Consider the following 12800-nt stretch of genomic DNA (forward strand, 5'->3'; position numbering starts at 1 on the left):
ACAGTGGACACCAAACTAAATATAAGCCAACAATGTGCTCCTGTCACTGAACAAGAGCCTCTGTATACAGGGCTACATTAGAGGAACATGGCCAGCAGATCAGAGTACTTATTAACTCCTCCTACTCAGCACTGGTTAGCTACCCCAGAGTCCTACATCCATTCTTGAGACCCTGGTCCTAGAAGGGTGTAAAGAAATTGAAGAAGCTTCAGTGTAAAGCTACAAAGATGGTCAGGAGCCTAGAGGACAAGACCTGCAAGGAGAGGCAAGAGGATGCTAAGCAGTGATCTAATGCCAGTCTACAGGTTTCCGAAGGGCAATTAAAGACAGAGCCCATACTCTTCTCAGTAGTGCCAAATGATGCAAAAGGCTATAGCTACAAACTGTTCCTGGAAAGGTTCACTTTGGATACCGGGGTGCAGAGGGAGGTGTTTGACTTCCTTCCTGGGTGGGTGGTGCAACACTGAACAGATTACCCAGAGGCTGTGCAATCCTTGTCACTGGAAGTTTTCAAGACTTGACTAAACGTCACAGTTAACCTTGTACAGTGTTGGCAATAGTCCTGCTTCATGCAGAAAGTCAGATTAAATGACTACCAGAAGTTCCTTCCAACAGGCATTTCCATAATTTTATGATTTTTGTATGCAATGCCTCAGAGTCTCTTAAAAGCAAAATATTTCTGTTTTGCAAAATACAAACTGGCAAATATGTCAAATGAACTGGTGCCTAGAATCCTATTACAATTTTTCTTACAGTAATCAGTCATGATTGGGTGGGACTAGCTGCCCAAATACAGGCACCTAGTACCATCTGAGTACCACAGAATAGCTCAGATGCTCTCAGGATGGGGCAAATATGACACAGAGCCTGCGTGAAACCTGCACTATTCTGTACTAGCAGTTGGATACAAGGCAGAGCATCCTATGACACCTAAAAATGATACCAGATGCAAATGTTTAGGTCAGTGAATTCCATCCTGTTGAGACAGATACATAATCAGTTACAATCAGAGAAAGAAGTTTCTTGCTATTCTGTATTTTGGTAATATATGAAGTTTCTTCTATTTTGAAATGCTAACATGAGGAAAACCACAGAAGTTAAATACAAGGATGTGTTTCAAACCAGATTTAATATCACTGAGTAATTTCAGCACATCAATCTGATCAGGTTGTAGTCTGTTACAAGAAAACATCACCTCTGCAAAGAAAGTATAAGAACTGGCCTGCGAACACGAAACTATCAGCTCTCTAACCAACCAGACATACAAATTTGAACAAAGGACCACGGTATGAATAAAAGAAACTTAAGAAATTTTTAGTATTAGTTGGCCTCTGAAGAATCAACTAGGAGTTTTAATTTAGTTTTTATATGACAAATTCTTCAGCTTAACAAATGCTTACTGTTACCTTGGATTATTTTAAGACCTAGTGAGTCTTGCCTGACAGATAGGCAAGGGCCATGGAGAAGAAGAGTACATACATTGAACAGTCAATCTACAGAACAGCTGCTAAAAAGAAACTGGACCACAAACTTCAGTAAATGTTGGGTACCCAGACAGCAACAACAACAAAAAATTCACCTTTGAAGTCAGTTTTGTTGTTAGACTATGCTTTGTCCATCGTACAACCAAATTTGCTTTCCTGAGAAAATACAGACCGTCTACCCTATTTGCCAGGCTTTTTTCTTTTTCCATTTAAAATAAACTTACCGAGTGCCATCTGCTTTCCAGCTAACTTTGTATGGCTTCTGCTCTAAAAATTTAATATTTTGCTTGTCCATGGAAACAGGCTGTGCTCCAGGGAATCCGGACCTAAAAGAAGAACCATGTTTATTTATGTTCTACAAAGGGTAGCCACAGAAGGCAATGCATTTTTTACATCAGACCTAGAGAAGTCACACTTTGTACTAGACTTGCTGCAAGGTTAACTTTCAATTAGAACATCTTCCCCAATAAGGTATTTTGCAGGAGAATCCACATGCTTTTTGATAAGAACATAGTTATTTGTTCATGACAGAAACTGAATTACGTAGAACTTCAAAGTTGTATCTTTAGGGGAAGAGAGATTTGAACTCAAAACTGAACTATAAGCAACAGCAAGTTAGGAAAAACTATGAGCAACTCCCTGAGTCTTCCGTTTTAAAAAAGAAGTTTACAGTGTGAAACATTAAAAACAGTGTTTCCATTAACACCGGACACAATTTCAAGTTGGCTTTAACTATGTTAAAGAACTAAAAGTGAATACTATACCTCAAGACTGAAGTGTAATTGCAGTTGTATGAAAAAGTCTATTGCTTGGACAAACGCTAAATTTTACACAAATAACTGGACTAGACTACACTTGGAATTTGCATAGCAACTATTCACACGAAAATATTTTGTTAATCTCAGTGTAGAAGCAATTTTAGAATCCTGTTTCTTAATTTCAACAGTTGATCATTCTATTACATAGGAGCACGTATGATCTTCATCTGTTTCACTACTGAGCATTTCTGAGGCTGCTCTTTTGTTTTTTGTAACAATCCACCTGCAAAATCAGAAACGTAACATGAACTTCTAGACAGTATAAATTAACAAATTCTAAATATTCTTCTCATACCCTTCCCATCCACAGAACTGCTGACATTTTTGCTGTATCCCTCCTAACTTTGGTTGCGTTGTCACCTGGGTCACACATCTAACTGTTACTCCTTCCAAGAAAATTGCACCCTAAATAAAAAAAGAGTATTAAAAAAAAATTAGTATTGAAGTCTTCATAAAAGCAGAGCAGAAAACAGCTGTGAACCTCTATGCTAAAAGTTAAAGTCAAAAAACTCCTTGAGATAGAGATTTTTTGTTCTGCATTTTAGAACACAACGTTGACATGTCAATTCAAGATTTAGGCTCTTTTACAATACGTGACCATCACTAGCAGTACTAGCTTAAAGATTTCTTCCAGTCTTCCTCAACACTACTTCTTCTCCAAATACCAAGATACCATCATCTCAGTTTTGCCATATTATGGCAAATTTATTTGTGAGCCATATTATGAACCTAGCCAGTGAAATGAGTTATTGGGGGGCTGGGAAGAGAGGTAAATGGTAATGGATAGGCACTATCTAGCTAATATTCTCAGTGAAGTTCCCATGTCAAACTACAGCATCAGTTTTGCGCATTAGAGATCAAATTAAAATCCTTAGTATACAAAAAATTATATAATAAAAATGTAATGTAAGGCATGTATATGTGGATGTGAATCTGAACTTAAACAGTATTGTAAGACAGGAGCAAATCACTGTACATTAAAGGGTATAAAACTCTCACATTTTTGTGATGCCATTTTTTAGTTATATCAAAAAGTATGGCCTCAAAACAAGCAAACTGGAAGACAAGCACAAAACTGAATTCTGTGAAATATTAAATAATATTTTTTTAATATGACTACAAATACATAAAGAGTATTTTTAGACCAACAGTCCAACACTTTCCCTGATTCATAGAAAATAAAAGCTTACCACCAACAGTAGAGATATAGCATATGAGACAAATTTAAGTTGGTAACGAATGAATTAAAGTCACTGGGAAACATCTATGGACACTACTTTCGTAACAGTAATCTCGGCAGATGAAAAAATTAAATCCTCTAAACCTCTTTGAGAAGCATGGTTTCAACGGAATATGTTAGTTTTATCACACTTAGATGGTAATTCCAATACAAGAAGTTTAAATACTTCGATTTTACCTCCTCTTAGGTGATCTAGCACATTTTAAGTCTCAAAACAAACTTAAACTGAAAGGAAAAAAATTAGAAAGATTGAATATACTCATGACAATGAATATGGCTTCCCCCATTTTGCACAGCACCACATTCCAGGAGTCTTAGCTGATCTAGCACAAACTCCTTAACAAAAGGAGTTGAGAACACAAAAAGCTGATTTCTAACAAAATTATTTGTGTAAGAATGTGCTGGCATAATTTCATTCTCAGTCTAAACCAGGTTGCTGTAGTGGAGAAGTTATTCTGAATGCCATAGAAAAGCCTAAGGAGTGATCGATAAAAGAACTCTAAAAACAAAACTCAAACTAAAATAACGCATGTATTCCAGAAAATGTTTGATGGTGAATGAAATGAAAACAACTTCTGCACAACAGAACACAATAAAACCCGAAAGAACCAGAAAGTTCCATAATTAAAGACTTCTACAGAGGACCCCAAACCTACCAGACTTATTTCAACATTTCAAATAAATTCTCATTGCAGATTGAGAAGATCAAAGCATGAAATTATATTTACTTAGCCATGAATCCTGTAAATGAAGATAGAAATATTTCCTGCCTGTTCTGTAAAATGCTTGAAACTTGCCTTAGAAAAATCTAACTGCACTACTGATGAAATGAGCCTTCTTGCTCCCCTCCCCTTCCATACACTGTGGCACTCATCTGCTGTACTCTCAAGCCAGTTTAGGAACGAAGCTGGCAAAAAATGACAACATAAGTTAATAATTTTCTGCCAACTGAGTATCCTAAACTAGCTCATCTTGGCATGAGTCAGCACCAGCACCAGCCCAGGGGAAGCAGAAGGCACACAAGGTGGGCAAGGCAAGCTGCACCATACTTTCCACTAGCAGCCTGGAATTACTTACGCTTGCCCCAGTTGCATCACAGAATCACACTGTAAGAACAGGACAGCCTCAAGCATTAAGCTATTTTGTGACCTTAGTTACCTTAAGCTCCACAGACTTTTGGCAAGCCCCCCCCCCCCCTTTTTTTTTTTTTTTTTTTTTTTTTTTTTAAACGTGGACACCAGCGGGAAGGAGGCAGACAGCTACACATGGTGAATTTTCAAGCACTGGTTAAGCGCACCACGGAATAAAGGAAGATGGTTGCGACGCTGCTGAAAATAATGCCACAGTGTGCTCACCCTCAGGACTAAGATTAAAGCAAAAGGCAGGCAACAGGAAAGATTCCCCCCCAAAAAAACATGAAACCTGTGCCTGCCATTTGAGAGCATCTCTTCTGATTAAGACAGTTATGCAAATTCACAACTGGTTTTGGAGCCACTGATATCGGAGTGCACAGTACAATCAAGTTTCCCAACAAACTGGAATCAGCTGCATGCTGCTTTCACACTCAATATAATTTTGTGCAGTTTAGAGAATTCTCCATATGGTGAGAAAGGAAAAAAAAGTTAGTGACTTATTCAAAATCACAAAAGTGTTAGCTTCTTAGAATGTTTAAAAAAAAAAAAAAAACAACCTAATTTGGTTCCAGTTACTTTGCTTACCAGCTGGTGTATTTTTTTTGGTTTTGTTTATTGTAAAAAGCTTTTAATTGTTTCTTGATTTTAAACACCTGACCAGACACAACAGGTTCTGCTGCCAAGACACCATGTGCTTGATGTACATAATTACATATACATATATATACATTATTGTGTTCTGAGGTTGAAGAGGGGTGAAATTTTGAAAGAATTAAGGAAATAAGTACAGCTTATAATTGGGCAAACAAGCCCAGTTCCTTTTATCTTCTCACAAAGACTTCTCCATTCCCCTGACTAAGCAGCCTGGGAACCCCTCTGTGCAGCACTGTCAATGTGAAAGACATAGAGGACTGGGGCAGGGGAGAGCAAAGTGCTGAGGACCCAGGGTGAAGAAGAGGTTGTGCACTATTAAGACAGCAGAGACAGAACATTTCAGTTGACTACAGCAGGCTGAGACTATAACCAACTCAGTTATCCAGAGACTTGATCCAATATGAGGATTAGAAAATGCCATAGATGCAGACGGACCAGAAGAGGCCTGACCTTTCTTCCTGCAAAGCCTCAAGTATATTCACCAGCTAAGGCACAGCACTATGAAAACAAGGCGCACTCCCCAAAGCCAGCTCAGCAAAACTGTACTTTCAGACAGTATCAAAGTTTGCTCCAGTTCTGTCAAGAGCCACTTGGCACTCGGCTACCTCCATGCAGCAGTGGGAATAGCCCCAACCCTGCATGTCCCAGACCCTGCTGGCTCCCACCGGGCCTGGGTCGGGGAGAGCCATCTTCATCTCCTCAGAGAACTGCCTGAGTGCAAATATATTCAATGAGAGCCCTCCAGAGGGAAGAAACAGTTCAAAAAAGTATCAGAAAGAGAAAGAATGCGTAACTTCTAAAAGGGAGGAAGGGAGAGCCAGGGAGTTAAACTGACCAGCTTATATTTAACTCCTAGAAATAGAGGAACAAATCACAAAACCTGCTTCTGACTACATACAAGCAAAAAAGGATACAACAAATTCACACTCATTTTCACTCAAGAACAAACTATGTTCAGCTAATCAATTGTCTTCTGTGGTGAAACAGGCTTCAGAGCATGGCGAGAAGCAGAAAATATCACATCTTTTGGATACTGGCTTTTGATCTTGCCTTGCACAACATTCTCATAGGTGAACTCAGAAAACATGGGCTAGATGAAACTTCTACAAAACAGGAGAGCAGCCCATTTCCAAACCAGGTTCAGAGGGTTTATCAGTGTTTCACTAACAAACTGGAAGAAGATAGTGAGGAGGCTCTGCAGGGTCTGTTTTAGATGTAACAGAATTAATTCCTTTTCCCTAACTTGGGTAATGGAATATTCTTAGTTTTGTGAAATGTGAATTTAAGAACAGGAATATAGACTGTGGTGGTAGCTTTGGAATTCAATGCTATCTTTAATTTTATGACTGAGCTGGAAAAAATAGGGTGCAATTCATTACAAACAAATGCAAAGTTCTACACTTAATAAAGAGTAAGCAATTGTACAAATACGCAAGGGTTGACAACTGGAGAAAAAGAAACAAAGGCAGCAACAGACCAGAAGCTGAATTAGTGTCATTCTGTCTTGTAAAAGGCAATTATATTGAGATATATAAACAGAAATATAGCTTTAAGACATGTGGAATATAGTTCCTCTCTATTAGCACTGGGATGGCCCTAATCAGAGGCTTATGTTCAATTAGGGGCACCATAATCTCAAAAAACATAGGTCAACAAGACAGAATACAAAAATGACAAGAATAGTTAGAAGCCTAGAAATAGAGAATATAGGAAAAAGTGAACAAATTAATATTTAACATGAAAGACAGAAGGCTGGAAGGAAACAAGACAGCAGTTTTCAAGTATATAAAATGCTACTGCAAAATAAGAGAATAATCTTTTTTCCATATCCATCAAGACATGTCCACAGGCAGAAGAGTAAGTATAAGGGTTAAACTTCAGCAAGAAGAAGTAGGTTAGATATAGAGGAAAACAGAGTCACTAATATTTAGAATCAATGTACTTCAATAAACAGTAAATATTATCTTTGCTGATTATGTCAACTACAACAGTTAATGGTTTCCCTGGTCTTACAGATGACCACAGGACACTTGCCCTCACAACTGTGAAACCATTAACAGTAACAACCTCTTCCAGACTGAGATATAACCATTCATTTCAGAAACACTACATATTACACCCTATATTTCCTGTGAAATATGCAATTTACATGGGAATATAACAGATGGCACTCCTTACTAAACAGTAGATCTGGCTGACCCATGAAAAGTTTGAAAGTTCTGGCTCAGAACTGTAACTGTTTATCCTATTTACAAAATACTGAGATTTTTTTTTTTTTTTGATGAAATGAGATTCCAAGCATCAGCTAATAATGTTGCTGCAATGCTACAATCATTTTTGGTGTGCACAAGTCAAAAAATGTTTGGATTTCTTCCACAGCATCAGAGACTAGAGTAGACTTCCTGTAACCTGTCAAGCACATTCAGGGAATGATGAAAGAAACTAGAATGGCATTATGTTCTAACTGTCCCAACAGTTTGTATACTGCAAAAAGAGAGGTTGTCAAGACTTCTTGCCATGAAAATACAGAAGTTTTAATGAAAGATTCTGCAGAAAAGTTTCTCATGTTCAAGACAGAATTTCTGAAACAGAGCACACGTTAACTTCACTTCATAGGCTATTTGGGCAGTTGCTCCTGTCTATTGATTACCCTAATGAGATGCCAGGGAAGTGTCTTTTCCTCTAGCCTAAAACCTTCCAAACCTCCCTCCCTGCAAAGATTTGGGTCCAAGGGAAAAGGTTCCAGAATATCAGTATCATCAGACAAATGTGTTTCAGTCAGTTCTACTTTAACACTGCATGACAACTCCAGGTGGTTAGAGGAGTCATCAAATTAGAATGCTGAAAACATCGGCTGCAAAAAATAAAAATCAATTGCAATTCTGACAATTTAGCCCTTTAGACAAGGAGTAAAATAAGAGAATATCTAAGTAAGAGGTATTTACCTGATAATCGTTCTCCTTGTGGGTCGCATATTTACAAGGAATCACAAATAGACTGTATCCATCGCTACTCAGTTACAGAAGCAGTCCAATCTGTCAGCCAAGAATCATGGTAAAGAATTCGCCCCGTCCTTCCTCTTCGTGCCAAAGAACATTCCTCCAGAGCTGTAAAACCAAATTATACGAATATGCATATTAACTAGATGAATCTTTCGTAAATTCTCTTACTCTTAATTATGTTTTGGTTATTAATATGCTTATTCGTATAATTTAGCTTCCAGCTTTCAAAGGACTACATTGGCAGGTAAGAAAAAGCCTGGGAAGCCTGTATCATGATTCCTGTTAGACAGATCAGATTTGTTCTATGCTTGAGGAAAGGAGGCCATCACTGGACCCCACCTTCACACCTCATTTGCTAATGCATCAAAAGGCAAGTCAAAAATCAGTCTCGCAACTGCAGAAAAAATTTTAAAATATCAATGTTTTACTGCAAGGCTAATGGATGTAACGGCCATTTCCCTGAAAATATTTTGACTATTTATGGATATTTACAGTTGTAGACAATCTTTTATTCCAGCTGATGAACTATTTAAAAGTTTTCAGAGTACATCTTGCTTCTTTGAATCAGATTCTGTACTCTTTTCAGGCTAATTTCTTCCGTACTCCATCTGTAAACTGTAACAAACAGCTGCAGTAACAACAAGCGCGTTTTTGCAGCATATGTCATGCGAGGATTTCCAAGTGTTTGCAAACAACACACCTCAGCACACAAGTAAAATAATTCAGAATTATGCAAAAAGAACTGAACATATTTTTGCACTTAGCAATATTCTCCCCTACTTTATTTACAGATACAAAAATGATGAGTTTGGAGAACTGAGCCATCAGTCTTCAGGACAATACAAGTACATTCTTCCTATTTGAGTATTAGTTCCACAACATAGAAAAAGCAGCTATAGTAACTTAATCATTATTTTGCAATAAATTTGCATTATTATCACAATAACTTAAAGACTATGGCTGATCACTTATCTTTATATAATTTAAATAACTTTGAGCAAAGTTATTTGCTCAAAACTGTCTTGGGGTTTTTACATATTACTATTTCCTAATTAAGTTCTCAACCCTCTAAAAATTTTCAAAAGCAAGAATATTTATTGAAATGAGCACTGAATTTAAGACTACTCTGAATTTCATCCACATGGCTAAAAATACATAAATAAATAAGTGAAAACAATTTGTGTGTTCACCAAAATATTTTACCTCTAAAGATATAGTGTAAATTTAAGAAGTGCTTTATCATCTCAATTCAAGCTTAAAAAAAAGTTATATCAGAAAAATTTTAAGTCATTGTTAAAACTAGAACAGCTGAAGTATTGAACACTGAAGTTTAAGGTTCATATAAGAAACTTTGCACTTAATCTACCTGTTCTGCATGCTTAGAAACAATACTACCAGTTCCTCACGTGCAAGTGCACTGGCATTTATACAGCATGTGTTATGTAGTAACGGGTGACTACGAGTTTATGAAATTCAGTTTTGCAATTAGTATTTTAAGTTTCAATCAAAATTACCAGTTTCAGGCGTTCTTTTCTCCTTTTGCCATAGGAAGAGCTTGATGACCCAGGTTCTGATTCTTGGCCTCCTGTTTTACCATTATCATCATCCTCCTCTTCATCTTCATCAAAGCACCATTCTGGTAGCTCAGGTGGTGATGGTGCATCATCTTCATCTCCATAACGACGAAATAATTCCTTCAGATAGTCACCTTTATAAATACCTGGTGGTCTAGCCTGAGCAAAAGTAGCCACAGCTGCCTCAACACTGTCAAAAAAAATTGGTAATTACTCTGGATGCTTATTTTCTGTTTTACTCATATTATGTCTTAACAAAAAGTAAAGTTATTTTGGTGTTAAGAATTCAGAAAAAAATATCCAATGACAATTGCAAAAACATTCATTATATTCAAAGTTAGGTCAACACGGCAACTGCTGTTCCTGCACAAGATTGTGCATAATTATGTAGGTACTGCTTATGTTCTGAGAAGTAACTGTAGTTTGCGCTTCTTTGACTCTATATTGTAGCTTACAGCTCTCTGCCAGATTCCTAGGTCATATTTTCATTAATGCTACAGAAAAGGAATGGGTGAAACATATGTAAGTACAGGGCTGAACGGACAGGGAGAAAGACCAAAGAAAAAGATGAATAAACTTCATAAGCAAAAACATAAGTGTTAAAATTCAAATATGGCTACATTTTTCCCCTAAGACCTATCTTCCTTTTCAGTAGTTTTGCCATCATGCTGAGAAAAAGCATCCAAATCCTTTGAACTAATGGCTCTTTCCAGAAGTTTCTCACAAAACCTGTAATTTGGAAACCTCTTCCCATGCAGCTAACACTTAAAAAAAAAAAAAAAAAAAAGAAAAAGCTGCTAGTCATGCAGGTTTACAATTCAACTGGAAAGCCCTCCAAAATATATGGCAACGAGCACAGCACAAGAACCTTTAGACAAGTAGCTTCCGAACTTCGGGAGCCAACAGACTGATATCATCATTCTACCGTCTTATTGCTGTTGTTTTCATAAATGTTATGAAAGTTTTCAGTGGAAAACACTGAACATAGTTCCATCTAGAATTTATCATGGTTTCATGGAGCAGTACTGCTCCATCTATCAACATTTGTAAATCATGCTATATAAAAGGAGAGAGATCACTAAAGGTGCACCCCCCTGTTAGGCTTCTCAAACACATATCTTAAAGCTGGAATAAAAGCATGTATTCCATGCTGTGAAAAGAACTTTTCCAGATAAGATAGCCTACCACTGGAACAAGGAAAATAAGCATATAGCCAAAATGGAAATAAATAAATAAATAAAAATAAAAGAGTTTAAATACAAAAGGCATTTCTTCTCTGAGCTGTCCAGTATGGGAAGGTGCCTGAGAACTTTAAGAGGCAAATTTCCAAGAATAGACAGAAACACCTCCTAAGAACCAGCAGGTGGGTTCCTTCTTCTGATATTTGGTAAGAGGAGAAAACAAAATGCTGTCATGAGTGAGACTACGAGATAGTCATCAGACCTCAGGAATGATAATGTAAGAATGTGAGCTACTTAGATGGGTCTTTCCTCCTCATTCTGTTTCCTAAGACTCCTAATTTCCTCCTCACAAGAGGGATTTTGTGTTGGTACCTTTCTTAAGTTGTTTCACATCTTTAATCAATGACTTTGAAAGACAAAAACAAACCCAAAGGGGATGAAGCAGGAAACAAGCTCAAAGTTTGTCTTTGGAGATATTAAAAGTCTATACTATTATGGAATACAGGATAATGAAAGCCAAAATATGCAGTACAGATTTCAAGAACAGAAATATAGCCTGACAAAAAACATACTTTGCAAGTTCTAGAAACATGCAGTCTTAGGGGAAAATGAGTTCTGAAAAGAGAATCAAGTAAGGTTTCTGCTTTCAGTCTGGATGACCTTTCTTTAAACTAGCTGTAAAACACATCTCAGTACTCACAATGCATCAGCAGCAATCCTGCATCATACGCTTAAGGAATGAATACGGATGGATTTTTCTACAGGGAAAACCTTATTTCCTCATCAGCCAATAACAGTGCCTTATTTTAAAGAATGATACAGCAAACAATTTATCTTGACACAATGCTTACAGTTCACTGACACCTTACAGAAATTCCTTCTTTTGCTGTAGACATTTTTACCTACCAGGTGAAATCTGGTGTTTTTTAAAAATAATTTGACAGAGATGAGCAAACTTAATACAATTAACTACATGAAAGAAACAAAAATTAAGACTTGGCTGCTAAGTTTTAAGGCTTTTAACACAAAGGTTTGAAAATACAAAAAGGCTGCATAAAAGCAGAAATTTTAAATAAATTTAAGTGCATTTCCTCTTCAGAACAAAGGACCAGTGCTGATTCTAATGGTTGCACACTACTTTTAGGTTGTTAGAACGATTAAATATACACAAATCTGGTAGTTCAAAGGATAAGCTATAGCCATAAAGATGCTTACACCTGTATCTACTTCCTATACTCAGCTAAGATTCAGCCACCTATCATCAACGGTGTTCTATCTCCATTACTCCAACATCTTTATTCCAAGTTTACTTAAAGACAGAAAAAGACGACCTAGTTATTTTCAATCAGCTTGCATAGACATGCCAATCACCAAATAAGCTGTATGTTCAGTCATAAGAAAATGTAGCAACAGGAGTAGATTCTTAAAGGACTGTACAAGAATATCCTCAGAATCCTTAAGGGGCATGGTGGCATGCCTTGCATCTGACCTAGTAAGACGGCAAAGAAACAGTGCTTCACAAATACTGTCAAATATACAAAAGTCATGCTCATCAGCATGGTTATTTGAAAAGGATCACTACTCTGTGAAAACACCAACATTTTTAAATCATCCAAAATATAGATGCCTCATGCTGCAGACTTTAGTCAAACAAAAAAGCTATGACATGGACTGTCTCCTCCCCACTTAAGTAGCATTACTCCGCTGCTGCTCT

General features: G+C 37.1%; 1 protein-coding gene across 3 annotated transcripts in view; it reads right to left on the reverse strand.

Moving 5' to 3' along the window:
* Positions 1 to 12800, reverse strand: part of RNGTT (RNA guanylyltransferase and 5'-phosphatase) — a 193850-nt gene that overhangs the window by 163484 nt on the left and 17566 nt on the right. For all 3 annotated transcript variants that reach the window (XM_064508770.1, XM_064508769.1, XM_064508768.1), the window contains 3 exons: positions 9846 to 10095; positions 2598 to 2707; positions 1709 to 1810 (listed from right to left, as the gene is read on the reverse strand). In XM_064508770.1, the coding sequence (XP_064364840.1) occupies positions 1709 to 1810; positions 2598 to 2707; positions 9846 to 10095 (462 nt within the window). The remainder of the gene's footprint in view (positions 1 to 1708; positions 1811 to 2597; positions 2708 to 9845; positions 10096 to 12800) is intronic.

Source organism: Dromaius novaehollandiae, chromosome 3 (assembly GCF_036370855.1).
Source record: "Dromaius novaehollandiae isolate bDroNov1 chromosome 3, bDroNov1.hap1, whole genome shotgun sequence".
Classification (NCBI taxonomy): domain Eukaryota; kingdom Metazoa; phylum Chordata; class Aves; order Casuariiformes; family Dromaiidae; genus Dromaius; species Dromaius novaehollandiae.